Genomic DNA, 26,406 nt, shown 5'->3' with positions numbered 1-26,406 from the left:
TGCTTCTTACTGTGCTCCCTCTTTGCCAGTGCTCAGAGCCTGTTTGCTCGTACCCTAAGAAAGCCAGCTAGTTGACCAGTGTTGTGAAAAGGACAGAATCCCACCGATTTTGAAAGCGATGCAGTTGTTGCGACAGCAGGTGCCTATTCAGCACGTCCCTGTAAGTGCCAGGGGCTGTTTATGCTGTGCCTGGCGTACGCTAGATGAAAGCACTCTTTGTGTAGAATAGTGTTTTATTATTTACTCGGTGCACCTCTGTGCAAGAACAGGCTGCAGGAAGTATTACAAATAGTTAGTATCATCATAGCTAACAGCATTTTAAACAGTATCAAACCTTGTTAAGTTCAGTGGCACAAAGAAGTGCTGATATGACTTAGAAAATACTTTATTTCAAACTGTAGTTACCCTTTAATGACCAAGCAGAGCTTCCGCCAGTTCTTTAACGTTATTCACTGTTTGTAACATTTCGCTTTTCTAACTCATGTAACTGAGTAGTATCAAACTCAGTGGTGTTTCGAAGTTTGACAGTGATTTATACGCATATCTATAAACCCCAGAAGTACCAGTTTAGCATCTATTCAATAGCTGTTTTTTTTATTATTCTGTTCAGCTCAATGATATAACTTTACATATTGCTTTTCTATATACTACTTGTAATAATGGTATTTTAAATAAAGTGTCTTGTGGATTTTTGGTATTGTAAACATTTTGTACTGGTTAATATTAAGAGACATCTTAATTTGACTTTCTCCAACGAAACGCAGACACCCTACAGTTGCCAGGACGAGTTCTTTACATGGTTACTTGTTATAGAATTGGGATGAGACCCAGGCAAGACCCCACTTCAGGTTAGTTAACATGAATTTTAGTGCTTTTGTCCATTGCTCCTCAGAGTTAAATTGTGTTTTAATAGAGTAAGAGCCTCCACTGCCACCTGTATCTTCGATCTTTCCTTTCTCCACGTCCATCCTGTATCACACACAAAGTTTTATTAGTGCAGTACTATTGCAAGCATTTGATCTCAATATGACATCAAGTACTAAAATTTAAATCTGACATTCATATTATTCTATGTCAGAAAACTTTGTTTTTAAAGGAAATCTAGCAAGCCTCAGGTCCTCGCCTGAGGAACCAGCTTTAAATTTCAGTTAAACTAAGAGCAAATGTGATAATCCTGCCCATTATAAAGAATGCCGGACGATTTCACAGAGACAGGACAAACCGAAAGCGTTGCTGTAGACTGGTGCAGGGGATGGTTAGCAGCGCTGCGCGGGACAGCACAGGAGATGTTAATTTGACACGTTATACAGCAACACTCACCTGTAAGGCAAACAAAACCGAGTTTCGCCTTTTTCCACTTCCTCTTTAAATTGCTGCACGCAGTCCAGGAAAGCCACCATTGCATGATCAAACTTATTGTCCCAGAAGAACCTCAGGCCTCCAGAGCAGTACAGGGGGAGCTCCTGGAAAAGAGATTTGTTTCAGGCACCCCAAGCACTCCATTTTAGAGATAGTCGCTGCAGCTCTTTAGTCTTGTGCAAGGCTTAAATTTGTCACAGGATGCTTAGAAATGGTTTGTGGCACATAAGTGTGACTTGTTTTGTGGCAAGTGCCTGCTGCGTGCTGGTGTGGGTTCCTAATCACCAACAATCATCCCAATGGTGCTGCCTTCCTCTGGCTGTGGGGCATGGTTTGAGAGTCCTGTTGGTTTTATCCTACTGGATGGTGGAGTGAGTGGCTCGATACAGGATACCGAGTGAGATGTTGTTATGTTAAAGTTGGGGCAGCTAGCTCCCCTGTACCATAAATTCATGAAGAGCTGAGTTTGTCTTCTGTGTCCCCCAGCGTGAGCAGGGCTCTGTGGCGTTCAAGGTCAATGTCCTGCCATTTGTGCAGGGTCTCTTACCTTTGATTTGTCCGTGAGGGACTCTAAATACGAGTGGTTGCCATACGGTACCAGACGGTATCTGAAAGGAGATACGATTCACAGGCAGATGAGTCTGTCTGTCTTTATCCAGGGCGGAGGTGAGATGTGTGTTATATTGCGTATACCTCTGAAACTTCAGGCCCATTTTGTTAGCAAGGGCGTGCAGCAGCAGCACAGTCTGCCCCCAGGCAGCGTTGATCTCATTCCATTCTACAGGAACGCTGGGGAGACGGCCAAGTCTGAAGTTATTTATTGTGCCAAACTGACCACTGTGCCTGTGATAAGAGGAATTATAAATAAGCGCACTGGGGCCGGAACAGCTTCTAGCGCGCTAACCAAACAAGGGCCCCATACCAACAGGTACGGAACACACTGCTGATCCCAGCAGAAGGAGGGCTTGGGTGCTCTGGTTAAAAAGTGCATATAAATACCAACCAGTTGTTCTCTTTTTAACAATAAACAACCAACCCACCAAATCAAACACCCAGCCCCCCTGAGCTACCTGCTCCGTGAAGCTTGACGTTAGAGCACTACCCTTGGCTGGCACAGTCGGGCCCGGTTCGTTAACAATGTTAGTGACTGTCATTTCAGTACTCTGACATCCGCACAGCGTCGCAAACCTCTCCCAGCGGGCGCTGCTGGGAACCGTGACCAGCCGCTTTGTCGTGGGGCAACTATGACCTGGCTAGCACCGTCCCTCTCGAATGCAGTATTACCTAAACGCTCCCGCGTGGCAGATTCTTTAGTGAACTGAGGCACTTTTCAGCGTCTACGTTACCAGATGTGAAAGGTTGCATTGAACACGTTGGTTTTCTTTAATTTATCCAATTGCATCTGGGCATAGCGCATTTGGTTGTCCACGCTTTTCAGCTCATCGTCTAGCTCCAGTTGTTGCCTCTTGAATTCGCAGTATTCTTTCTGATACCTTTTAATAAAAGCAAGACAAGTAATGCTCAGTGCAGGCTTTTACAGAGAAGCGATCGCTCACACGGTATATTAGGGTCTTTTTGGTCTGGCCAACTTCAATTTTGCAAAGAACAAGCTACTTGCATTTGGGCATTATTTACAGGTTTCTCCAGGTTATAATCTCATTTGTCTATTACCTAAAATCCCTGCCCTAAACCGCGGTTGTAGTTCACTCACTGAGCTTCTTCCTGCTCCAGCCGCTCCGCCTCTGCCCTCACTCTCTCGAAGTCTTCAGCCACGATCTTGCGGTTCTTCTCGACATCCTCTAGCTCCTGGATCAGTTGCTCTTCCTCCAGTGCAAGTTCTTTCAGTTCAGTCTGCAGTTTCTCCTTATCATCCTCGTTCATTTGTTCCAGTATCTCCAGACATCTCCTACGGGAGAGGGACAGGGTTACCACCACAAGGATCCCGAGAAGCCTCCGCCAACAGCCCCCGGTTCCGTGACAGCCTGCGCAGGCCACCAGAAGAGCAGACAGGGCTCTGTTCTCACGTGTGCCTCTCCTTAATCCCGAGCTCTCCGTGTCGATCCTGCACCACGAGTCAGGAACACGCAGGAGAACGGGGGAGCAAGAGGGTGACCGAGGACTGTTGCTCCTGCCAGCAGCCACCTCTCGGAAGGCCTCGCCCGCGTGGGAACGCTGCCAGGCAGGCGCCGTGCGCTGGTGTCACACGTTCTGATGGGCTCACAGACTTCAGCCGGAGCAGCTGTGTACCACAGGACTCTCAAAAATATATTTTTCATCTCATTCAGACCAGGAAAACCAAGGGCTGCAGTCAGGGCCATCTCTCGCTGGCCACGGAAGGCCAGACCGGGGCTGCGTTCTCTCCCTGGGCGCCAAGGGACACGTCACCCCGGTCACTCACTTGTAGTTCTGGCACTCATTCTCGGTGATGTTCAGCTGCGTGTCCAGCTGGTCCAGCAGCGTGTCGGTGCACTCCTCGCACAGAGGGTGATCCACGTCCGTCTGCCCGGACATAATGTCAAAGAGGTCGCCGGTGACCTGCGGAAAGAGTCCCCCCTGAGTCCCCTTGGCACCGCGGGCAGCTGCCAGCTGGTTTTCAACAGACGGGCCTGTGCTCCTTCGACTGGCAAAGCGCTTTTTGCGGGTCAAATCTTGGTTTGAAACTGAAGATTCCGATTTTACTGAGCTCCTCGCCCGCGGGAGCCTGGCGAGGCCCGCGCCCCGGGAAGCTCCACGGCTCAGTTCCGCAGAGTGTCCAGGAGAACCGAGACCGCGCTCACACGCGCCTAATGCTGCCGGTGCACGTCAGACTTGCCTTCAGTCTCCGGCTGAGGTTCTCCATGGTGCCGCCATCCGAGGCCTCTCCGATCAGCGTGAAGCTGTTGGCGCTCTCTGTCGACATCATTCTTGGAGAGAATTTTACGGGGAGTTGAGTGCGGGGGCGGTGGGGGTGTGGAACAGGGGCGGGATGGGGACCGGGGACCGGCCGAGGGTCGGGGGGGGATGCGGGGGCCGGGCAGCCCGTGCTCCTGAGGGGCTCTGCCGGGACCGTGCTCGGCGTCAGCCCGTGGCTAACAAGCAGCGTCCCAAATACCGTGATTTACATATATGCAAATGACGGCACCACCTGCCGAGGAGCCGCTGGGGTCCCGGGGGGGGGATCGCCCCCTGCCCGGGGCGCGGCGACGGCCGTACCTGGCGGGCGGGATGAACCGCCGGGAGACGCCATCCTGCCGGTTCTCGGCGAAGGCCTCCTGCGGGGCAAGCGGACACCGTCACCGGGGGGGACTCCCCGGGGGGGACTCCGCGGGAGGGGGGGGCGGGGGTCCCGCCGCCGCGGCCAGCCCCGCCGTACCTCCGTCAGAGCGGTCTCCTCCTCCGGCGCGTCCCCGGGCCGGGCGGCAGCGGCGGCCAGCAACGGGGCTGCGGGAGAGGAGGCGTCAGCCGGGCCCGGCCCCGACCCCGCGCCCCCCGCCCGTCCACCCGCGCCCCGGTACCGGTGAGCTCCTGGATGGTGAGGCGGTCGAGGATCTTGAAGGAGGTGTCGAGCTTCAGCGGCTGGCTGCAGCGCTGGCAGACGAAGCTGACCTGCGCCGTGCCGCCGCCGCCCGCCCGCGGGCCCTCCATGCCTCCGCTCAGCCCCGCGCCCGCCCCGCCATCGCCGCGCGACGGACGTGACGCGAGCGGCGGGGCACGGTCCTGGCAGCGGTGTAGCGGGGGGGAGGCGGCGGCGGCCATCTTCCCCCGCCCCGCCCCGCGCGGCCCGCGTTGAGCGGCCAGGACCCGGCGGCGGCGCGGGGGGGGGCGGTCACGCGGGCGGCGGGCGCGCGCGGCATTGGCGGGCGCGCGGCGTGAGGTCAGTTCCGGTGGCGGCGACGCCGGTGGTGGGGCAGCGGCAGCGCGGCCCCGCGCAGAGCCCGCCCGGACGCGCCCCCGCCGCCATGGCCTCGCTGCTCAAGGTGGACCCCGAGGTGAAGCTCAAGGTGCGCCCCCGCCACGCCGCCGCCCCCCACCCCCCCCCCCGCGGCCTCGCCGGCGCCGCACTGCGCTGCGGGCCGCCGCCAGGCCCTTCCGCCCCGGCCGTTGGTTCGTGCGGCCGCCAAGCTCGGCCCCCCCCCCCTCCCCGCCTAGCACGGCTCGGCCCCCCCGCCGCCCCCGCGCCCCGCCGCCGATGGGCTGGGGCTCCCCGAAGCGCCGGGGGGCGGGGGCGGGATCGGGGCCGCGCTGCGGCCGACCCCGGGCCGTTCCCCGGCGGAGGGTGGCCGCGGGCCCGGGCACGGCGGCCCTTTCTCCCGGCCCCAGGCGGGAGCCGCTCGGTGTGCGGTTCCCCACGTTGCTCCGCGCCTCTGGGGCCCGGGGCAGGCGGGCGGGCCGAGGCTGCTCCCGACGCAGCTGCCGTCGCGGGATCCTCCCGCCAGGCCGAGAGCGACACCTGCGGAGATCGGGCCGAGCCCGCAGCGGCGGGACGGGGCGCCTGGTTTGTGCCGAGCCCGGCGTCCTGAGGGAGCTCTGAACTGTCGCTTTTGTCCTTCCACAGGTTGACTCCTTCAGGGAGCGGATCACGAGCGAGGTGAGTGTCCCGCTGCCCGGAGCGCGGCAGGCCGGGGGAGAGGCCGCTCGGCCGTCACCGTCTGACACACCTGAGCGCGATTTGAGCCTCTCCTGGGAGCTCGGCAGTGCTCAGAGCATCAGCCAGCACCTGCAGTGAGGTTGCGTAGCCTCATGGCTCTCTTGGTGTCTTCTCCCCTTGGCTTGGCGCGGCGTGGTGGCCGGTAGCAGGCAGAGCCTGTGCTCTCTCCTGTTTCCTGCCTCGGGACGGTTGGGTTCCCCAGTGTTCTTTCCTGGTAGCAGGAACCTCGCAGCGTTGTTTCACGTCATCGTCTGTTCTTTCTCTCTCAGGCTGAAGACCTGGTGGCAAACTTTTTCCCAAAGAAGCTGCTAGAGCTCGATGGGTTCCTTAAGGTAAGGTATACCTTGTCTTCTGTATCTTTTTTCATTTTCAAGCCACGTGTTGAAAGCGACGCGGCAGGTCTCGTCCTGTGTATTTTCTTGCGTATTTCACCTTGTTACGAAGGCCTGAAGCAGTGGCTGGTTGCGTGTGTGCATTTGAGTGCTGTTAGCTCTAGAGGGGGTACTTCCTTTTTCAGTTTTCTTTGTGTGATCGCCACATTTATCTTTCTCATGGATTCGGCAACTTTGGGCGGGATGTCCTTCACGATGCTGTGGTCTCACAGGGCCTCCAGCGTTGCAGGCAGTCGATAGCTTTGATCGCAGTCTGGAGCTGGCACACTGTTCCTGGGTGGAGGGAGGTCTTGTCACAGGCCTATTGTTAGGCTTTTTTTTTTTCTTTCATCTTTATTTTATGGTTGGATAAGAGGGAGGTCCGAGTCTTTTGTCTGCTCATTGTGTTTGCTGTGACAAAACTTCTTAGTTCATAATTAAATAACAAATCTGCTTTATTTTCTAGGAGCCTATCCTGAATATTCACGATCTCACTCAGATCCATTCGGACATGAACCTCCCAGTGCCTGACCCAATTCTTCTCACAAACAGCCACGATGGACTGGACGGGGTAAGGTTACTATCTTGGCTGTGATCCCTGATTCGGTTAATTAAAACTGCATGTCTTGCTCTGTGCTGGAGTAGGATATTCTTATTTAATAACAGGCAGTGGCTCTCCCAAAGGCTTTAGGAATTGGTCTGTCGAGCCTGGGAAGTCTGTTGGAGTAAACGCCGTGCTCTGCGGGCCTCCTTTGTTTTTTAAAGAAGGGTGCTTAGAAACCAGAAGCGTAGCAGGGACTCTAAAGATTTTCTTGTTTCCTTTGCAACACTGTTATAGCTTACGACTAGTTTGTGAGTAAAACATTTTGTATATTTTAGCCAAATATGAAAAAGAGGAAGCTGGAAGACCGCGAAGAGACCTTTCAGGGTAAGAGTCCCCAAGTCTCTTGTGTTGCTGCCTGCCCCCTGAACCAGTGCGCCGTGCCTTCGGGGTACGAAATCATGTGAACCTGCCCTTGCCCTGTCCTGACAGCAGCTGCTGCTTGTGCAGGCCTGTCCCCGCAGCCTCTCAGAGCCTGACCTACGGACGTTCTGCTGTGGAGGAGTCGGGTTCCAGCTCTTAGAAGCATAATTAGGACTTCTCTGATAGACATAAGTAGTACTTGCTTGAGCTTGGCCTGCTGACAGAGGCAGCTGATCTCCCTGTGGCTCTGTGCTGAAAGCTCTCCTTGTCTGGAGGAAGATACCAGGCTTTGGATTAAGCTGAGGCAGAAACACCTCATACACATGCATCAGGAAAATCCTTTATGCCCAGCCTCAGCAGCCTAGAGCTCTTGTCTCCGCTCAATCTTTTCTCTTTTCCCTCCTTCCTTTGTGGTAATCGCTGTTATCCCATGTCAAATTTCCCCTTCCCCACAGGTTAGCTGTAGTCTGGCTCAGTGGCCACTACTGGCCTTTGCGGGAGATAAGACGCTCAGGCGGACCTTCGGGCTGCTCCCCTGGTGCAGCTGTTCCTACGCGTTGCTGATGCGAGGTGTTTTTCTCCTCTGCCCCTAGGTACCAAAGTGTTCGTGATGCCCAATGGGATGCTGAAGAGCAACCAGCAGCTGGTGGACATCATTGAGAAAGTGAAACCAGAAATCAGGCTGCTTATTGAGAAGTGTAATACGGTGGGTATGAGCTCTGGAGCGAGCGGAGAAAGTAGGACGCTTTTGCTCCTGGAGAGGCAAATCTGCTCTGAGTGGAAGGAGCCAGCCCTTCTGTGTTCAGTAGATGAGGAAAGGTATTGCAGTGTCTAAAAGTGGTAGGTGTAGGGAAATGATGCTTTTCTGAGCCCTCGGGGAGCTCTGGAGTTCCCCTCCTGAAGGAGGATGCTGTCTGTTACGCAGGCTCCTTCCTTGAGGCTTTTCTTCACCCTCCTTTTGCACGGTCACAGACAGCTGCTGGGAGCTGCCGTGGCACAGCCAGGAGAGCTTCCCGTGGGGAGCTGGGCTTGTGTGGTGTCCCAGCCGTGCGGGAAATGAGCGTGAAGGGCCTGCAGGGGTTTATCATGAACTGCACGGCAAAGGCAGGGTCCTGGGGGTGCTTTTGGTAAAACTTTCGAGAGGTGTTTCTGTGGAGATGTTGGCATTGATCAGTGTTGTGATCTTTTAACCGCAGGTGAAAATGTGGGTGCAGCTTCTCATCCCCAGGATAGAAGATGGAAACAACTTTGGTGTTTCTATTCAGGTAAGGCAGCGCTGGCTCGGTGCCCTGCCCTAGGAGAGAGCTCTGCTCCAGGGATGTGGATCTCGGGTTCCTCTGAATCTTTCATTTGATGGTATCCAGCAGCTGCAGTCATGGGGTTGGTTTAGGTTTTAAAACCCAAACCTGAGCTTGACCTGGCACTGCTGAGACATGTTGCTTTTGCAGCCCTGAAGGCCAGCTGCGGTCGCGTGAAGCTAAAGGCTTCCTTGTCTTCCCTGCAGGAGGAAACAGTTGCTGAGCTTCGAACTGTGGAGAGTGAGGCGGCATCTTACCTGGACCAGATTTCTAGGTAGGCATGCAAGAACAGACCTCTTCTTCGGGATCCTCTTGGGGGTAAAAAAAAAGTGCTTGGGAAAGGTCCCCTAGCTTTTTGTAGGGTAGCTTGGGCCTAGAAAAAATCTTGGTGCTATTTATCTGATCTTTAGTCTCTCTCTTTTCCTACCAGATATTATATCACAAGAGCAAAGTTGGTTTCCAAAATAGCTAAGTACCCTCATGTGGTAAGTAAACGGGGAAGTGGAGATTTACACGTTATGCGCTGCTGCTTTTTGGGACTCTTTGGGCCACTTATCACTATCCTTTTTGAGCTGAGGGTCCGGGGGGTAAAGGTGGGGGATCGTACAGGATGCGGAATATCTGCGTTAGAGGAGGGCAAGCTGAAGGGGGGATTCCTTTGTAAACGGATGGACCTTCACTTGGTGTGTGGGAGGCACAGCTGAGCTCAGGCCACTCAGCCGCGCGTCTGCTCTCTGTAGGAGGACTACCGCCGCACAGTGACAGAGATCGATGAGAAGGAGTACATTAGTCTGCGCCTGATCATTTCAGAGCTGAGGAATCAATATGTAAGTGAAAAAACTGCGCTCGCACTGGCTTCCCGCACAGCAGCGGAGAGAGCCTTTTTGACCCCGCTGCTGCTGCTCTCCCCCTTTCCGATGAGTACACCTAGTCCTGGCAAGGAGCCTGTCTCCTCCCCACTCCGTTTTGGCTCTAACGAGAAAAGCCAACTGTTGCCTCTCCGCCATCTCCCGGAAATGCAGGTGTTTCTAACTGAGCGCTCACAGGATTCTAGCGCAAAATATTCCTTCCACCTCTGTGGGAACCCGTGACCCCAAACTCTTCATGCAGTGCAAGCCATTCCTGGGATCTCTAAAGAAATCCTCTCTTTTTGGTGTTACACGCGGTGGCTTCTGTAAAGTCTGGCTGAAAGAAGCCCTTACCTTAACTAGGCGTGTGATGGCACGCAGGGGCTGAGGGTGGTGCCGAGGTGAGCAGTGCTGCCCTTTTAACCAGTGCTCATTGTGAAAGCTGGACACTGGATGTCTTTGTCCGTCTTATCTGAGTCCTGTTCTCCTGTTTTGCAGGTCACTTTGCATGACATGATCCTTAAAAACATTGAGAAGATCAAGAGGCCTCGGAGCAGCAATGCTGAGACCCTCTATTAAGTGTCAACGTTTGAACTTGAGAACTGTTCAGTCAACTAAAGACCGTCATTGCCTTGGTTTGTTACGTGACTATCGAGATGGGAAACTGGCTGGAAATAGTATCGCATTCTTAGTTAAACTCTAAAGAAATTATCGCCTAGTTTTGTGATTGGTTTTGTTCAGGTCTCAGGAGCTCTCCCTCCCTCTAGTAACTGGTAATGAGAAGGTCGTGCTGCTGTGGGGTGCCCTAGAGGCTACTGCAGAGTGAGAGCACCAGCCAGGCAGGAACATTCCTGACGCCTTTCTTCCTACCTGAGTAGGAAGGACACCAGAGACCAAGCCCTCACCCTGTCCCATCTCTTGGCTGGAGGCTTCACTGGGGTCTCTGGGAATGGGGCAGGCTTCAGCATGAGAGCAAGCCCGGGCGGCGGGGCAGCGGTGGAGGAGCTCATGCTCTTCCCTGCTGGCTGTCGCTGGGCCCCTCTGCTGCCGGTGCTCTGCGCTGACCCGCTGCGAGGACAAGGGAACCTGCCCCTCCTGGGCTGGTGGTGGCAGCCACGCTCCAGCGCTGCTGAGTGGTCTGCACTCCTCTTACGGCTCTTGTGACTCAGCAGAGCCTGCCCCGGCTGTCTCTGCCTTGTCAGTTCTGGCTGGGTCAGCGCAGAGCGTGAGGTGGTGCTTGAAAATAGGGCTGGTTGCTCTCCTTGGCTGATCCTGAGCTCAGGTGGCTTCTGCTCCTGGTCGCGATTTGACTAGAGCCACTCTTCTTGGCTAAAACCAACGTTATTTCACGTACGTCCTAGTTGCCCCTTCAGCACGAGGTGCTTCTGCCCAGGCTGAGAGAAGGGAGTGGCCGGAGGTCCGATGCTAAAGCCCTGACAGTCTCCGCACACGGTCAGCCTGAGCCCCGCTGTCTCCTGGCAGTGCTCCCCACTGCCCGGGCCGAGCAGGCCAGCCGCGGCGGTGCGCGGGGTGAGCATGGCCCATGCCCACCCGCTACCACTGCAGACCTTGTAGTCTTTCCCCCCTGCAAAGGGCACGCTCTCGTGCCTGGTGACTCCTCTAAGCCGCCGGAACGTTTCATGGTCCATTACAAACCCCTTTGGGAATGACTGGTTGTGTTGCGTCAGTTTTTGTGCGTGGCAAGTGGGCCCATAACGCTGCAGGCTCCAAAATTTTCTTATTTATAGTATTTTTACTTCAGTCCCCTATTCAGGGAACGTTAAATCATTTGTTTCAGGAACCTCGCTGTCTCCCGGGTCTCGCTGTTACACCCGTATATTCTTATTGTGCAGTAGCCTTAATAGTTGTGTTAACCTCATTGTAACAACAGTGACAAATGGAATGAACTCTCTCCCCTCCTTTTTTTTTTTTCTTTTTTTAACTTTGTTTTTGTTTCTTCTGCTTCCACATCTAAGAGCCATGTTGTCTCTTGCTGGTTTCCCAGGGATTTGCCCAGAGTGTGGAGGGCCACTGGCCCTTGCTATAGACTCCTCTGTTGTTGTTTGTAGTAAGTCAACTCTTAGTCTTCCCGCTAATAAATATTCAGTAACAAACCAACTGCGTTCTAGCTGCTGTCTGGAAGCAGCACTTCCCCTTGTGTTTCTTTGTATTGATTCCTTTTAATTTGTTCGGCTCTCTTTGCCAGATGAAAGTATGTAAACTTTTACCATGTCAAGGAATTAAAATAAGGTACTTGGAATTCTTTTAAGGTAGCCCCTTGTGTGTGATACTGAGCTCTGAGGCTGCGCAGTGTCAACGTCTGTTCTGGTCCTGCCTCTCTCGCATCCGTTTGCTCCTTCCCTGCGTTCTCCTCATTGCTCTGTTTGACTGTGGTGTGATGCTGTGCTCTGCTTCGTAGATGGTTTCTGTTCTTTAGCATGGGCTACGTTAGGGCCACGGTCTTGGGTCTCGTGTGACCTGTCCCAGCTCAGCCCAGTGCACGGGACTCTGGCCCATCTGGGTTAAAACGGAGGCAGGAGAAGTGTGTGGTGCTTCTCCGAGTCTGCACCAGCTCCGTGGCCGCTCCCGCACCTCTGTCTGCCGCTGTCCCGGGGCGGTGCCGGGTCCGTACCTGTCACCCGCGGTCCGTGGCTGCCCCGCTGTCCCCCGGCCGCAGCGTCCTCTGCTCTCCCCAGGGATCTCCTCCTGGCTGCGCTCCTTCCCGTCTCTGCTGCACCACAGCCTGGGGTGCGAGACCCCTCCGGTGGCACTCCTGTCCCCGCAGTGCCTGTTCCCCCGGTGCCGCTAGGCGGGGCCCGTCCCCGGCGCCAGCGGCCGCCGACGCCGACCGGGAATCTCCGGCTGCCGAGGAGCAGGAGCAGCCGCTTGTGGACAGATGCTGCCAGCCTCCCGCAGGGCCGCCATGCTCCCCACCATGGCCCTGTGCTCCCCGCCGTGGGCATCGTCCTGCCGGTGCCCGTGGGGAAGGTGGGAGCCAAGGTGGAAACAGGTCGTTGGGGGCCGAGGCGGCTGGAGCCAGAGCTCAAGGGAAGGACTTGCTGGCAGGACTCGATGGCGTGCAGCGCGAGGGGCTCCTCACCACCGCCAGAAGAAACCAATGTCCCAGGAGGCCTGTGCCAGTATCCTGTGGAAGGATGGAGCATCCCGGGCGGTTGTTGGCAGGAGCGTGGCTCATCCGCAGGAGCAGGGGAGGGTTTGTTGTCCGTGATGGTCACCCCCCAGTCTCAGCGCGGTGGTTTCTGCTTTGCTCTCCAGGAGAAGTGGCAGCGTGCCAGCACAGGCTCTCGAGACAGCTGATATGCAGTGACAGTTAAAACTTTGAGAGGAGAATTAGGGCACAGCAGTTGTGTGCAGACACAAACGCTGCCAGAAACGTAGCCGGCATGGGTAAGGGTCAAGCAATTTCCAGCCTTCTGTTTTACACAAGCTGGCCCTGTGAGATGAGGGAATGGCAGTGGGAGTTCTCCGAAGTCTGAGGTCTGGCTTGGGGTATGCTGAAGTCTCGCCCGTGTCAGGAGAGTTGGCAGGGGGTTTTCTGTACTGTACTCTTTACCCAGCTGTCTGGCAGTCGCTGACTCCAAGTTTCCTTGAGCCAAAAGCTGGCTCTGGTTTTGGTTTCTATAAATTTCGGAGACTATTTTTTGCCACCTCTACCTTTCTGCGCGAGCGAAAACCAGCAGGCTCCTCTCTTCCTTGCTTTGTTTGGGAGACGTGGGCAATTTAGCCGATATAAGAGGTCCTGACGGGCAGTACCTAAAAGCAACCACGTAGCCAAAATAAACACAGGTAGGATGTGAATTCTCCATATTAGGTGCGGGACAGCGTGATGGGCTAATCAGGCTGGGGAGCTGAGTTGTGGGAAGAGGTATGTGCACCAAACAGGTCATAAACAAGTTATGCTGCTGTTAGTGAGACATGTAATTTATTTTTTTTTTAAATTCTAGGTTAGCTTTAAGCTGCTGCGGGCTTCTTTCGGAGAAGGTACACAAGCAATTGCCCTTAAAGATACCCGATCGCTGTTCATCAATAAGGTATTGATGCAGGTCTCCTGGCTCTGCGGGCTCAGTTAATTACTCTGCTTCCTGAAATTTCTACTGCAAGATGGAGGTGGATTTCGGGCTGTTCTGTTTATTCAGAAACAGAGCTCCCAGAAAGCGCAGGCTGATTCTTCTGTTGCTTGTAATAAGCTTTAAAAGTCCCCAGCTTGAAAAGTACAGCAGAAATGGACAGTATTAAATATTAGACGTGGCATCCACGGGACGTAGCCTGCAGCGGGGCAGAGGCAGCGCAAGGAAGTTTCATTTGTGTCACCCGTATCCTGCAGAGCCGGGGTGTGTGCTGCGGGGTGGTTTGTCGTGAGGATGTCATTACAGGTTCAGGGTTTCTCTTTTTTTTTTTTTTTTTTCTTCTCCCAAACACCCGACGCGCACAGGACTAAGAGTGTTCCCACACTTTATTTTCAGACCTCTCCCAGGCAAGCTGCAGGGCTGAGTTGTGATTTGTGGGGCAGTAAGGCCTGTGGAGTTTGTCCAGTTTTCTGAAACTACCGCTGTGCTGCTTGGAAAGTGACCGTCTGTAATTGCAGCCTGCGCCTTGACCTTTAGGGACTCGGGATGCAAAACCAAGAGGCGAAGTCAAAACTGAACTATCTGCTCTCTTTTGTATTTCTCTAAGGAAATGTCGATGTGAGTGTTGTGCCTGCAGCCTTGGCTCCGGTGGTTAGGTGTGTGTTGCAGCACAAGGCTGCTTGAATTCCTGGGAGGCAGGAGGTAGGGCCTGGCTCTCCTCTAAACCTGAACGGTGGCAACGGCGCTTTCTCTCTGCGCTCTTGTGAAACGGATGCCACGTGCTAGGCTTACACCGAAAGGGAATTTTTCTTTTAAGCTAACCCTAAGTAATCTTCGAAACCTTGTTGTCGTCGCTTGTCCAAAGAATGACTTGGAAGTCAGGGCTTCTTTGCTTAGTTTGGGGCTACTCAGAGGCACCTGATTCTGCCACTGGAGGCCAGGTGAAGGTCGGTGAGGGCAGGACACCTCCGAGCCCCGTAGCTCTTGCATCCTGTGTGGCCCAGGCTCTCTTCTCGTCCCTCCTCTCTCCCCATTGCTCATGTCCGTGCCACAGAGCGAGCCCCTCTTTTGGCGCAGCGGCCGCGTGAATTGCCTGCTGTGGCTCCGCAGGCTTTGGTCGGTGCGGCAGCGATGACGTGTGCTGGCACGGAGTGGACATGGGTGTCCCTGGCCTGCACAGCTGCAGCCTGGGCTAAAGAAGGCTGAGGCTGCCAGCGGTGGCGAGGATAATGGAGTGTGTCCTATGGCAACGTGGCCTTCTGCCCGCCCGTGTGGTTGTCTGGTAAGCACGGCCGGAGAACCGCAGGAGGGCCGAGTCCAGGGCGAGATCCGCTGCAGAGGAAGAACTGGAGGCAGTGCTGAGGCTGGGGGGGGGCTGTCTCCCACCAGGAAACTCTGACGGGAGGAGGAAGAGAAGGCCGGGGTGAGGTGAGGTGAGGCTGGCAGCAGGAGTGGAAATATTGGGTTGAATCTCCAGCCCTGGTTGTCTTGGATGCCTCGTGCTTCTCAGCACCAGCTGAGGGACAGGCGGGGATTGTAGCTAACGCGCTGTGTCTGGTCTACCCCAAGCGTCTGCCGCGTGGCGGGATGGAGCACCGAGTCCTCTTGTCTGGCCCTCTTGTTCTGCCACGGCCTTTCAACGGTGCTGCCAGACCAGCAGAGGCGCCTCCGGTGGGATGGCAGAGGGCAGCTGTCACAACCTTTGGGAGAAATCCTGGCAGCAGCGTGACAGCGGGCACTGCCGTGGCTGCCTGCTCCGATGCCGCAGGTCGGGATGGTTTTGTCCTTGAGGGAACTTCTCAGAAGCTGCACCTCAGTTTATCCGTGAATCGGAGGCAGAGGCGAAAGCCGCGTGATCTTGTTTCCGTGGGATTAATTAGTCGATAGCTGTTCAGAGATGCAAACTAAGAGCTAGTTGTTCACAGCGCATTGGGGCCTGATTCTCATCCTGAGCTACCTCTCTCCACGCCTGCCAAAGTTTCTCTGCTACTACACACGTGGATGTGTTTTCAGCAAAGGCTTCCCCGTGGAAGATTTTAAAAAATAAAATAAAAAGTAACTCCAAGGTTGGAATCGCACTGCCAGGGAGAATGTTTACAAGGAAACAGCCTGATAAACAAGGAGATTCGGTGAGTTGCAAAGAGGTGAAATTCTACAGGGTGGCAACAATTCCCAATTTGTCAGAGCTTCACGCTGGTCCCAGCCACCTCGGGCTGACTACAGGATCTTCGTTTTTACAGGCAGCCTCAGGAAGCTAGGTTGGACTGAAAAAGTAACAGAATTATGTGAAATGTGTCTGAGTCACTGACCCAGCATCTCCACTAGTTCTTTTAGGGCACTGCTCGAGGAGGAGGACGGAGAAGGCTGCAGCTGAGAGAGGAGATCTGCCCTTTCTGGTCACCACGAATTTCAGATCTCCTCCCCTAGCCTCTCCCAGTCTTTTGTACTTTCCGTGCTAATCCATCCAGCGCAGAGTAAACTGACAGAGGCAGCAGCTAGAAACCCTGCTCCGAAAGCTGCTGGGAGTGCCTCAGGATCAGCAGCAGCATGCACATGAAAACCGTGCTCATCCTCCTCGTTCTGGCTTTAGCCACGATATTTGCTTTGGTCTGTGTGCTGCTGACCAGAGGAAGAGCCCCCAGCACCTGCCAGCACCAGCCCCCGGAGCAGGAGGATCCCGATGACGGCCAGAGCCTGGTCTTTGCGGATCTGACACCCGAAGAGCTGGCGCAAGTGGTGCGGTACCTGCAGGGAAGCCTTGGGGTGCAGCTGGTTGACGCCTCGCGTGCGAAGCCCTCGGACAACTGCATCGCCTCCGTGGACGTGCAGGTCCCCGCCAAGGCAGAGGTGCTGCGGTTCCTGGATGGTGGGGGGGCTCGCCCCCGCCGGGAGGCGCTGGCTGTGCTCTACTTTGGGAACCAGCCGGACCCCAACGTCACCGAGTACGTGGTGGGTCCGCTGCCGACGCCGGTGTATCACCGGGACGTCACAGTGCAGAAGTACGGGGGGAAGGTGCCGTACCACCGCAGACCAGCCCTGGCTGTTGAATACAAACAGCTTGCAGGGTTTTTAAAGAGCCAGGTGTTCCCCACAGCTCCGTCTTTCATGCGCCAAGTAATGGAGTACGATGGAGCCAATCTAGCAACCCTGACGGCTGCTCCCCGTGGATTCCAGTCTGGAGATCGGATCACCTGGTTCGTTTTGTTCCAGAACGTGAGCGGGTTCTTTGTGCACCCAGTGGGGCTGGAGGTGCTGGTGGATCACAGCAGCCTGGACATCTCCCGGTGGGCGGTGAGCAGGGTCTTCTACAACGGGCAGTACTACCGGGACATGGTCCAGCTGGAGAGCGCCTACGTGCAGGGTCGCATCAGCGTGGAGAAGGTGAGGAAGGCGCCGCGGGATGGGGACTTCTCGTCCATGAAGCCGCGAGCCCCGGCGGCCACGCTGTTGCCTTTGCAGTACGAGCCCCAAGGTCCCCGGTACAGCGTGAGGAACAACCACGTCCTCTTCCAGGCCTGGAGCTTTGCCTTTGGGATGAGCGTGACCACAGGCCTGCGCCTGTTTGACATCCGACACAAGGGGGAGAGGGTTGCCTATGAAATCAGCGTCCAAGAGGCGTTGTCAGTGTATGGCTCCAACTGCCCCGGAGGGATGTCCACGAGGTACATGGACGGGAGCTTTGGCATCGGGCGCTACACGTCCCCCTTGGTGCGAGGGGTCGACTGCCCCTATTTAGCGACGTACCTGGATGTGCACTACCTCGCTCATTCCCAGGTCTCTAGAGTTAGTAAAAATGCCCTCTGCATCTTTGAGCAGAACCTGGGCTCCCCTCTGAGGCGCCACTACTCCAACTTGCAGTCGCTCTACTACGGGGGGCTGGTCAACTCTGTGCTGGTCGTTCGCTCCATTGCGACCGTGGGCAACTACGACTACGTGTGGGACTTCATCTTCTACCAGAACGGGGCCATCGAAGGCAAGGTCCAGGCCACGGGATACGCGAGCTCATCGTTTCTCCATGGGGATGGTCTGCGATACGGCAACAGGGTTTGGGAGCACACGCTGGGTACGGTACACACCCATTCCATCAACTATAAAGTGGACTTGGATGTGGGAGGTAGGTCTGGGTCTAATGCCTGCTATTATACTGGTAAACTCCAGAGGACTGGTGGGATAGCCTCCTGCTCTGTGGAATCCCTCCTAATGACCTCAGAACTCTGCTTTTTCACTCTCCTAACCTCTTCTTTCATTGCAAAGTTATTTTTCTACGTATAAAATAGTCCGTCAAGGTCATGGAGTTGAAGGCGGCGTGAATCGTCTGGGAGCTCTGTGTTCAGCCCAGGGAAAGTATGAAAGGTAGCAGCTGAAAAATGTTTGTGTTTCCTTGAGGCCTCACGTCTGGCAGAGCGCGTGTTGCCATAGGCATGGCCGGGCAGACGCAGCCCTGTCTGCAGGGCTGGAGGCGTGAGCCTGCTCCTCCTGCGCCTGACGCTGGTCCTGGTGCTCCTTCTCGCTTGGGAAAGTCCTTTTTGTGTCCCGACTGCTCAGCACAAAGCAGGGTGGCTGCGCTGGTGCTCTACAGGGCCGAGCTCGTGCAGCTTCCGTCCCTGTTTCTCTTTTGAGGAAACACTTGTAAGTTGGATCCCGTGTCTCGGATACAAAGCCGCTGCAGTGAGCCAGTGAATTCCCCGGCTCCTGCACAGAGTCACGGTCTTTGGCAGCGGATCCCCGCGGAGGGTTATTTGAGTCCAGGAGCAGCTCCTGCTGCACCGTCTGGCGGGCTGAGCGGTGAAGTGCTGGCAGCCGCCCTGGGAGCCGCAAGGATGCTCAGCCCCAAAGGACAGATTTGCTTCCCCTTAAAGGCCGTTCCAGTAAGTGCAGTCCGGGAAGGTGCGAGGGCAGTGGTGGTGCTGGGGGCACAGCCTGGCAGCATCAGGCGTCTGTGACTGAAACCCGCTCCTGTGAAAAGTAGGGGGAGACTGTTTAATATCTGCACGGGACCAAAGAGATTGCGGGTAGGCAGCGGATTGCGTCCGTTCCAGCCCGAGGAGGAATGCAGCTCCAGTAACCTGTGCTGTCTCCTGGATGGCGGGGAGTAATCGGAGAACTCCGTACGTCAGGCTGCGGCTGACTCCGCTGCGAGCGTTTGGTCCCAGCACGTGTCCTCTCTTGTACCCGCCTGCGATGCAGCGGTTTGTGTGGCCTTGAAAGGTGCTGCTGCTGCTGTCGTTATGGTCCAAAATGGGACTGATGCTGGTTCCCTTCCTGTAAGCAAGGCTTGAAAACATGCTAAAATGCAGGTCTCCGTGGTGGCAAGGTCCTTTTCTGCGCTGCTCAGTTCCCTGCTCTGTTTACAGCCCTCGAGCTCTGGCTGCTGCAAAAAACGCTCTTGAGAAGAGTTGTGTAAGATCCCAGACTTGTTCCCGTAGCGAGAGAGGGGGGGGCCCCGTCCCCAGCAGCAGGGCTCGGGGCCACGCGGGGCACTTGAGCGGTGCCCGGCAGGATCCCTGCCTTCCGAGCGCCGGGAAGGCAAAACTGGGTCATCTCCCGCACAGGTTTGGATGCTGGTCTGAGGCTGGTGTGGGACCTGCAGGGAAAAAGGGGCAATTATTCCCTGGCTGGAAGTGAGAATGAAAACATAAGTTCCTAAATTAACGTCGTCGCAAGAGTGGCAAATTGACCCGGTGCTGTAGGGGTTTCAGCATCTCCTGCCTCCTCAAACTGTCTCCGCCAGGAGGGCGTGAAGTGGACCACGACCCCTGGAACGCTGTCCTGGGCTGTGGGTGATGCATCGCTGCCGCCTCGCGTGGGGCTGGCAGCGGTGGGGCCAGCCTTGCAGCGGCTGGTGGCTGTGGAGGAGCAGTGGCCTCGCAGCGCTGCGGGGTGGCCCGGGCACCCCGGCCCCGTGGTGGCTGCCTCTGAAGGGCTGCTCGATGCTCTCCTCCCCGGGAGGGTCCGTCGCACGGGGTCAGGAGTGCCGAACGGTTTCCTGGCAGTAACCTTTTCAGTTCTCTGAGGATCGCGTCTGCTGGAGTGGGGTTGGGATGGCTGAATGGGGACGATGTGTCCTGTTAGTCGTCCTGCAGCCTCCGCTCTTCCAGGTGCGGCCGCAGTTACTGCCAGGGATTCGGTGGGCGCTACCTGCTCTTGCCAGGGAGCTTCCTCCCATCTCGGCCAGTCTGCCCACAGCTGGAGCCGGGCTGGAGCTGCCAGGTCCCTTCCCTCAGGGTTGGGAGGGTCTTGGAGGCGATGGGGAGAACAGGCACATGGAGGCGGTGGGAGCTGGCAGGTCTTGGGCGCTCCTGGAACATGGAGGCGCTGGGAGCTGGCAGGTTTTGGGTGCTCCTGGAACATGGAGGCGCTGGGAGCCAGCCCTTCGGGGGAACGGATCTGGTCCCAGGGCACCGGGGTGCGGGAGGGGTGGATCCGGTGCCCACCGCATCGCTGTGCTCCCGTGGGAGATGGGATGGGGTGACTTGGGAGACGCTGGGAGAAGCAAAGGCCCCTCGGGCAGACCAAGGATGGAGATCTTCAGGGTGTCACCCTGCAGGGGAGAAACCCATCAGTGGCTTGGGGAGTGAGTCAGGCACCGGCTCCCCAGTGGCTTCCTCGGTGTGTCTGGGGTGGGGAGGAAACAGGCTGAACTGGCCGGGACCTGTGATCTGCTCTTGGAGTCTCCAGGCTCCCACCCCACCTCACAAGTGACGCCTCTACGCCCACAGTCGGCAAACGAATTAAGAGCCTGGTCGGTCGGCGAGGGACGTGTTCTGGAGCCTGCCGCCGAGCCCCGCGCGCTGTCTCTCTGCGCTCGCAGAGATGAACCCCAAACTCCCCTACGTTCTCCTGGTCGGGGCTGGGGTGATAATCTTCATTCTCTCCTGCATGCTGCTGAGCAGGGGCAGGCGATCACCCAGCTGTGAATCCCAGCCCCACATCGTGGAGAAGACGGGGTCCATGAGCCAGAGCCTGGTCTTTGCGGATCTGACACCCGAAGAGCTGGCGCAAGTGGTGCGGTACCTGCAGGGAAACCTTGGGGTGCAGCTGGTTGACGCCTCGCGTGCGAAGCCCTCGGACAACTGCATCGCCTCCGTGGACGTGCAGGTCCCCGCCAAGGCAGAGGTGCTGCAGTTCCTGGATGGCGGGGGGGCTCGCCCCCGCCGGGAGGCGCTGGCTGTGCTCTACTTTGGGAACCAGCCGGACCCCAATGTCACCGAGTACGTGGTGGGTCCGCTGCCGACGCCGGTGTATCACCGGGATGTCACAGTGCAGAAGTACGGGGGGAAGGTGCCGTACCACCGCAGACCGATGCTGGGCAGTGAGTATGAGCAGGTGGGAGCATTCTTAGAGACAGTGGCGTTTGCTGCAGCCCCGACCTTCCTGAAAGAAGTGTTTGAGTATGACGGCACCAACGTAGCGTTCCAGACCACGGCTCCTCATGGCTTCCGCTCTGGAGACCGTAAGTCCTGGTTCATCGTGTTCCAGAACGTGAGCGGGTTCTTTGTGCACCCGGTGGGGCTGGAGGTGCTGGTGGATCACAGCAGCCTGGACATCTCCCGCTGGGCGGTGAGCAGGGTCTTCTACAATGGGCAGTACTACCGGGACATGGTCCAGCTGGAGAGCGCCTACGTGCAGGGTCGCATCAGCGTGGAGAAGGTGAGGAAGGCGCCGCGGGATGGGGACTTCTCGTCCATGAAGCCGCGAGCCCCGGCGGCCACGCTGTTGCCTTTGCAGTACGAGCCCCAAGGTCCCCGGTACAGCGTGAGGAACAACCACGTCCTCTTCCAGGCCTGGAGCTTTGCCTTTGGGATGAGCGTGACCACGGGCCTGCGCCTGTTTGACATCCGACACAAGGGGGAGAGGGTTGCCTATGAAATCAGCGTCCAAGAGGCGTTGTCAGTGTACGGCTCCAACTGCCCCGGAGGGATGTCCACGAGGTACATGGACGGGAGCTTTGGCATCGGGCGCTACACGTCCCCCTTGGTGCGAGGGGTCGACTGCCCATACTCGGCCACCTACGTCGACACACACTCTCTGTCTGAGACCCTGAGCCCCAGCAAGAGAAAGGCTTCGCTCTGCATCTTTGAGCAGAACCTGGGCTCCCCTCTGAGGCGCCACTACTCCAACTTGCAGTCGCTCTACTACGGGGGGCTGGTCAACTCTGTGCTGGTCGTTCGCTCCATTGCGACCGTGGGCAACCACGACTACGTGTGGGACTTCATCTTCTACCAGAACGGGGCCATCGAAGGCAAGGTCCAGGCCACGGGATACGCGAGCTCATCGTTTCTCCATGGGGATGGTCTGCGATACGGCAACAGGGTTTGGGAGCACACGCTGGGTACGATCCGCACCCATTCCATCAACTATAAAGTGGACTTGGATGTGGGAGGTAGGTCTGGGTCTTTGTCTTTCCTTTGTGCCCTCCCTGGGTCCTTTTAGACTCACCAAACTTGGCATTTTTTTTTGGTCCTTACATAGTTTTTGCTTTCCGTGTGTGGGGTAGGATGGTGCGCTGACACGGAGCTGCCTCCCTTCTGTTTTTAGCGCAGTGGGAAGCTGGTGTCCTACAGGGAAAGGTTCCCCTTCTGTCCCCTGCGGTTTCTCCGTGCAGGGCTGTGGCTGGGTAAGGCCATCGCTGCCCTGTGCCCGGCCCCTGCCCGCCATGGGGAGGGTCCTTCCCCTCCCGCCTGGGCCGACGGGCCCAGCCCCGACCCTGCCCTGTGGCCCTCAATGGCTCCAGGGCTCTGCAGAACTTGGGATTTTTCCTTCCACGCCCTCCCCCTCTCCCCAGCCCCAGACGATAGTCGGCGTCGCTCAAGCTGGTTTGTTGGGATGTGGTTTCCAGCTCACATTCCTACTTCCTACAGCTTTGTCGAGCTGTTCCTGCCCGCTCGCGTGCAAACGGGATGGGCGGCCGCCCCCGCCGTGGGGCTGCGGGCACCGCAGGCGGATGCTGGGCTGGCAACGAGCTCCGAGCCAGGGCTGGGCTGCGTTTTGCCGGGGATCCTTCATACAAGGGATCCTTTGCTCACAGCAATGGGAGCGTCGGCTGCAGTTTTCTCGGTCTTCCCCTACTGTTGATGCCACAAATCTGTCCTCGCGCTCCGGCTGCTGCAACCGCGTTTGCTGCATGCTCCAGCCACCTATTAAAAATATCCCAATTTCCTTTCAGTTGGGAAACACAAATTTAAAGGCCATTCCGGATGGTTTTAGGATGAGTTTTGAGCGCTTGGGTAAAAAATGGGGGATGGCAAAACTGCAAGAACGGGGAAAAGGCAGATGAAGTCGGTGTCGCTACTGCCACTGGAAGGGGAGGTGTGGGGTTGGGAGTTTTCTTCACATCAGAAAAGGGAGGAGAATGAGCACGGTGGCGGTTGCTGGCTGTGGATCCTCCTCCGTGGGGCTTGGGCTCTGACACTGACCCCCGTGGTGGTCCCGGGGCTCAGGCCCAAGGGTGGCCAGAGGTCCAGCTCTGCGGTGGCCTTGGCGCAAGCTGGAAACACGCGTGAGGGGAGGGGAGAGGAGCGGGGGGTGTTACACCGTGCGCTCCGGCCAGGACGGGCAGCGGGGGCCAGCACTGGCCCTTCTGCCAGAGCCCCGCTGGCCCATGAGGGCTCTCAGCCGGCTCTTTGCCATCTCATCCCCGGATTTCCTTGCCCTTGTGCCCCTCCTGTGGCTCTGAGCCTCCGGCTCACGACTCTTCTTTGTGGAAAGACCAGAACTGCTCTGCCGCTGCTCCAGTTGTGTGATGTGCAAATGTTCCCGCGCCCTTCCCAGTGCTCTCCAGCTCATGGGACACATGCCGATGGAGTGCAAACGCGCTGTCTGGGCCGTCGGGCGCTTGAGTTAATTAGACTGTGCCTGCACTGGGGAGCAAACCTGTTCTTCTGCACTGGGATGAGGCTCTTGTCCCTCTCGGAGGGCGAGAGTCCCCGTGGATGGTGGTGTCTGCCACAGCGTGGTGTTGCCTGGGTCAAACGTACAGTCGTTCAGCCACAGCCATGGGTGGATGTACACGAGGTACAGTCGTGCCGCCGTGGAGCTGCGGAGCAGTAGCCGCTCTCGCGGGCAGGAGCCGCTGCTCGGAGCCCGGAGTTGGGAAGGGAGGATGGGGAGAGCGAGCTCCGGCTGCAGCGATCTCCGTGGGGAACAGGGGGCTGCGGGCGACGCTCCTCAGCGACTTTGCTTTTGCTTTGCAGGGGTGAAGAACTCCCTGGTGGCCCATGACATGGCGTTTGAGATGACACGGGCTCCCTGGAGCCCCGAGCAGCAGATAGAGCGGCCACGACTCACCAAGAAAGTCCTGGACACGGAGGACCAGGCTGCCTTCCGGCTCCAGTCGAAGATGCCCCGATACGTCTACTTCGCGGCCAACAGCAAAAACAAGTGGGGCCACCAGCGTGGTTACAGGATCCAGATCACCAGTTTTGCGGGGGACCACATCCCCGAAGCCAGCTCCATGGAGAGGGCCATCAGCTGGGCAAGGTCAGGCTGCTCGGACTTGGAACAGCAGGTTCTCAGAGAGCGGGGGAGGGATGGCATGGGTGTTCCTTGATGGGGAGGCACCGGGCAGACGCTTTCCTGGGCTGGGGTTACTCCGCAGGAGCAGGCTTCTGCTCTGCAGGCTCTCGGAGGAGCTGGTTCTAGCTCTGCCCTGCCCCGGGGGCTGCTCCCATCTCTTTTCTTGTCCTCAGGTACCAGCTGGCCGTCACCCGGCGGAAGGAGGAGGAGCCCACCAGCACCAGCATCTACAACCAGAACGACCCCTGGACGCCCACCGTGGCCTTTGCCGACTTCATCAACAACGAGACCATCACTAACGAGGTGAGCTGAGGTCCCCAGGGCCGGAGCTGTAATACCCAGCGCCGGGCCAAGCGGGAGCCGCCGAGCGACCCCGGCATCGCCTGCAGGAGCAGGGGCTCTACTGGGAGAGCAGCCGCCCCCGGGGAACGAGGGTTTGAGCATCCCCTTTCCTGTGGATCCGCTCAGCGCGCGTAGATCAGGGTGCGGAGCAGGAGCTCGTCTCTCCCTACGGAGAAATGCTGGCAGAACATCAGGAACACCTCTGCGAGGCCAGGGCCTGGCCGCAAGGGTCAGGGCAAGGGCCCTTCTGCTGGGTGGATGCCCTGCGGCTACGGGCAGGGTTTTGGGGAAGGGAGGGGATCCTTCCCGGAGCTGGAAGATCAGCACATGGGAACGCGGCCAGGCTGATGCCCGTGGAGGTCCCCTCCATCTCTCCTGTAAATTCCCATGGCTCCTGCCCAGATTTCGGTCACTGCCACTGCAAGCTTCCGAAATAACTGTGGTCTCGTGGCTCTTCCCTGCCCTAGGACCTGGTCGCCTGGATAACCGCTGGTTTCCTTCACATCCCGCACTCTGAGGATATTCCCAACACTGTGACGGTGGGAAACTCGGTTGGCTTTCTCCTGAGACCCTACAACTACTATGACCTGGACCCCTCCATATACTCGCACGATGGCGTGTTTTTCACCAGCGAGCAGGACTTCACGGCCTGTGAAATCAACCCTCTTGCCTGCCTGCCCAAAACCGCCTCTTGTTTACCAAACTTCCCCCCATTCACCTACGACGGTTTCCAAAACATGAGCAGGTTTTGACGCTACAGGACGGCGTTAGGAGACACAGTCAGAGGCACCAGGTTGACTGTTCTGTCTCAGATTTTCAGTTTTGGTTTTTTTGGGTTTTTTTTAGTGAAGTCGTCTCAATTGATGACTTTAACTTTTTATCGTTGCTTTTAAAATAGTGCTCTTTAAAAGGGAAGCATGATCTTCCTGGCATGATGCCAGACGGGAGTCTGCGTTATCTCTGTTAACTGCTGAATTTGAGTTTGTCGCAGGAGGGAAGCCTGGAGAAAATCCAGTTCCTCTGCTGTAGAAGCAAGTGCTGCGTAGTGCCTATCTCAGGTTAAAAGAGAAAAAAAAAAAAAAAAAAAAGAAAATGATTCTGGTCCAGTGCTCTCTCGAATGTCTTGTTCTTACGCCTCACAGCAGTGTCTGCTCGGGGCACGGTGCTGGGTCTCCGCCGTCTTTCCTGCATCCACAAACCACCCAGCAGCGCGGCTCTGGGCACCCGTCGGGCGCAGGGACAGTCCAGCCGAAGGGCAGGAGGGACGGGTGGGGGAGTCCCAGGGGTCTGGGTGGGGGGAAGGACCGAGACGGGTGCTGGCACCGAGCTCTGGGTGCTCGGCGTGAGGCTGGGGCCAGCCAGGACCCGCTCGGGCTGCAGCTCTCGGGCGCTTACCGCTGGGCGCAGGCGAGGGGAACGGAGGGGACTATTGCGGGGAGGGGTCTCGCTGTCCCTGCGCCAGCATTGTCCCCACGGGCACTTCTGCGCCAACCAGCCCAACTCCAGCCCTGCGGGCAGCCTGTGGCCCAGCCCGGCCCGTGGCAGCCCGATGGTGGCCGGGTTCACGCTCGAGCCAGGGCGCGGGGGCCACGCAGCTGCTGTCGGTGCAGCACGGCCAGTGCCGCTGCCCCTTCCCCACGTGGGCTCTGGAGCCCTCGTCCCCCTCCTCGCAGCCCCGTGTCTGTGGCAGGACGTATCCCAGGATCAGGAGGCACTTTTGATGAGGTGACGAGCATCGCATCCCTCCCTCCCTCCCGGCTGCAGGACGGTTTCTTCCCGCACGTGGGTCGTTGGCAGCAGCGCGTGACGCTGCGCTGTCTCTGCGCAGGCTGCAGGGCCGTCGCTGGCGAAGGCAGAGCCCTGGCAGGACGGGGCCACGATGCCGCGCTCAGCAGCTCTGCGCAGAGGAGCATCGTCCTTGCGGTCTGCGCTGCCCCTGGCTGTTTGCGTCTGCAGGGTTGAGCGAAGGAGGTGCAGGGAGATGTGTTTATTTC

At 57.1% G+C, this 26,406-nt stretch overlaps 4 protein-coding genes across 9 annotated transcripts; 3 read left to right on the top strand and 1 right to left on the bottom strand.

Annotated features, from left to right (window-relative positions):
• Positions 1-215: 215 nt before the first annotated feature.
• On the bottom strand, positions 216-5,107 carry BECN1 (beclin 1). Its single transcript, XM_054224336.1, has 11 exons — positions 4,854-5,107; positions 4,712-4,779; positions 4,552-4,610; positions 4,172-4,262; positions 3,758-3,894; positions 3,071-3,265; positions 2,706-2,852; positions 2,053-2,202; positions 1,907-1,967; positions 1,321-1,463; positions 216-969 (listed from the first exon to the last, which is right to left on the bottom strand). The coding sequence occupies exons 1-11, from the start codon at positions 5,092-5,094 to the stop codon at positions 801-803; spliced, it is 1,461 nt and encodes a 486-aa protein (XP_054080311.1). The 5' UTR covers positions 5,095-5,107; the 3' UTR covers positions 216-800.
• Positions 5,108-5,207: 100 nt separating this feature from the next.
• PSME3 (proteasome activator subunit 3) lies at positions 5,208-11,585 on the top strand. Its single transcript, XM_054224363.1, has 11 exons — positions 5,208-5,339; positions 5,894-5,926; positions 6,256-6,318; positions 6,824-6,928; positions 7,237-7,285; positions 7,915-8,027; positions 8,518-8,586; positions 8,826-8,893; positions 9,050-9,104; positions 9,360-9,446; positions 9,966-11,585. Exons 1-11 carry the CDS (start codon positions 5,298-5,300, stop codon positions 10,044-10,046), a joined length of 765 nt encoding a protein of 254 aa, XP_054080338.1. The 5' UTR covers positions 5,208-5,297; the 3' UTR covers positions 10,047-11,585.
• A 1,887-nt stretch (positions 11,586-13,472) lies between these two features.
• Positions 13,473-25,474, top strand: LOC128919186 (membrane primary amine oxidase-like). Of its 4 annotated transcripts, XM_054224315.1 has the most exons (5): positions 20,363-21,205; positions 21,338-21,938; positions 23,749-24,034; positions 24,244-24,373; positions 24,880-25,474. In XM_054224315.1, the coding sequence occupies exons 1-5, from the start codon at positions 20,369-20,371 to the stop codon at positions 25,162-25,164; spliced, it is 2,139 nt and encodes a 712-aa protein (XP_054080290.1). In that variant the 5' UTR covers positions 20,363-20,368; the 3' UTR covers positions 25,165-25,474. The 4 variants fall into 4 exon arrangements, with proteins under 4 accessions (XP_054080292.1, XP_054080290.1, XP_054080288.1 ...); XM_054224317.1 differs by lacking the exons at positions 20,363-21,205; positions 21,338-21,938 and adding an exon at positions 13,473-13,519; XM_054224313.1 differs by having other exon boundaries at positions 20,363-21,938.
• LOC128919188 (membrane primary amine oxidase-like) lies at positions 13,478-17,866 on the top strand. Of its 3 annotated transcripts, none has more exons than XM_054224330.1 (2): positions 13,478-13,519; positions 13,952-17,866. In XM_054224330.1, the coding sequence occupies exon 2, from the start codon at positions 16,103-16,105 to the stop codon at positions 17,825-17,827; it is 1,725 nt and encodes a 574-aa protein (XP_054080305.1). In that variant the 5' UTR covers positions 13,478-13,519; positions 13,952-16,102; the 3' UTR covers positions 17,828-17,866. The 3 variants fall into 3 exon arrangements, with proteins under 3 accessions (XP_054080305.1, XP_054080306.1, XP_054080307.1); XM_054224331.1 differs by lacking the exon at positions 13,478-13,519 and having other exon boundaries at positions 13,533-15,684; positions 15,881-17,866; XM_054224332.1 differs by lacking the exon at positions 13,478-13,519 and having other exon boundaries at positions 13,533-16,936; positions 17,069-17,866.
• Positions 25,475-26,406: the final 932 nt, after the last annotated feature.

The sequence above is a fragment of the Rissa tridactyla genome, chromosome 19, assembly GCF_028500815.1.
Source record: "Rissa tridactyla isolate bRisTri1 chromosome 19, bRisTri1.patW.cur.20221130, whole genome shotgun sequence".
NCBI lineage: Eukaryota > Metazoa > Chordata > Aves > Charadriiformes > Laridae > Rissa > Rissa tridactyla.
Note: the sequence above shows the minus strand (reverse complement) of the source record. Positions and strands in the feature narration are given on the sequence as shown.

Excerpts from the sequence above, each read along its gene's own strand:
- BECN1 (XM_054224336.1), bottom strand. The coding sequence starts at position 5,094 with ATGGCCGCCGCCGCCTCCCCCCCGCTACACCGCTGCCAGGACCGTGCC. Across the intron at positions 4,780-4,853 it reads CACCATCCAGGAGCTCACCG|CCCCGTTGCTGGCCGCCGCT; the intron begins GTACCGGGGCGC and ends CCTCTCCCGCAG. Across the intron at positions 4,263-4,551 it reads CGGTTCATCCCGCCCGCCAG|AATGATGTCGACAGAGAGCG; the intron begins GTACGGCCGTCG and ends ATTCTCTCCAAG.
- PSME3 (XM_054224363.1), top strand. The coding sequence starts at position 5,298 with ATGGCCTCGCTGCTCAAGGTGGACCCCGAGGTGAAGCTCAAG. Across the intron at positions 6,929-7,236 it reads GCCACGATGGACTGGACGGG|CCAAATATGAAAAAGAGGAA; the intron begins GTAAGGTTACTA and ends TGTATATTTTAG. Across the intron at positions 9,105-9,359 it reads TAGCTAAGTACCCTCATGTG|GAGGACTACCGCCGCACAGT; the intron begins GTAAGTAAACGG and ends TGCTCTCTGTAG.
- LOC128919188 (XM_054224330.1), top strand. The coding sequence starts at position 16,103 with ATGCACATGAAAACCGTGCTCATCCTCCTCGTTCTGGCTTTAGCCACG.
- LOC128919186 (XM_054224313.1), top strand. The coding sequence starts at position 20,369 with ATGAACCCCAAACTCCCCTACGTTCTCCTGGTCGGGGCTGGGGTGATA. Across the intron at positions 21,939-23,748 it reads AGTGGACTTGGATGTGGGAG|GGGTGAAGAACTCCCTGGTG; the intron begins GTAGGTCTGGGT and ends TTTGCTTTGCAG. Across the intron at positions 24,374-24,879 it reads ACGAGACCATCACTAACGAG|GACCTGGTCGCCTGGATAAC; the intron begins GTGAGCTGAGGT and ends TCCCTGCCCTAG.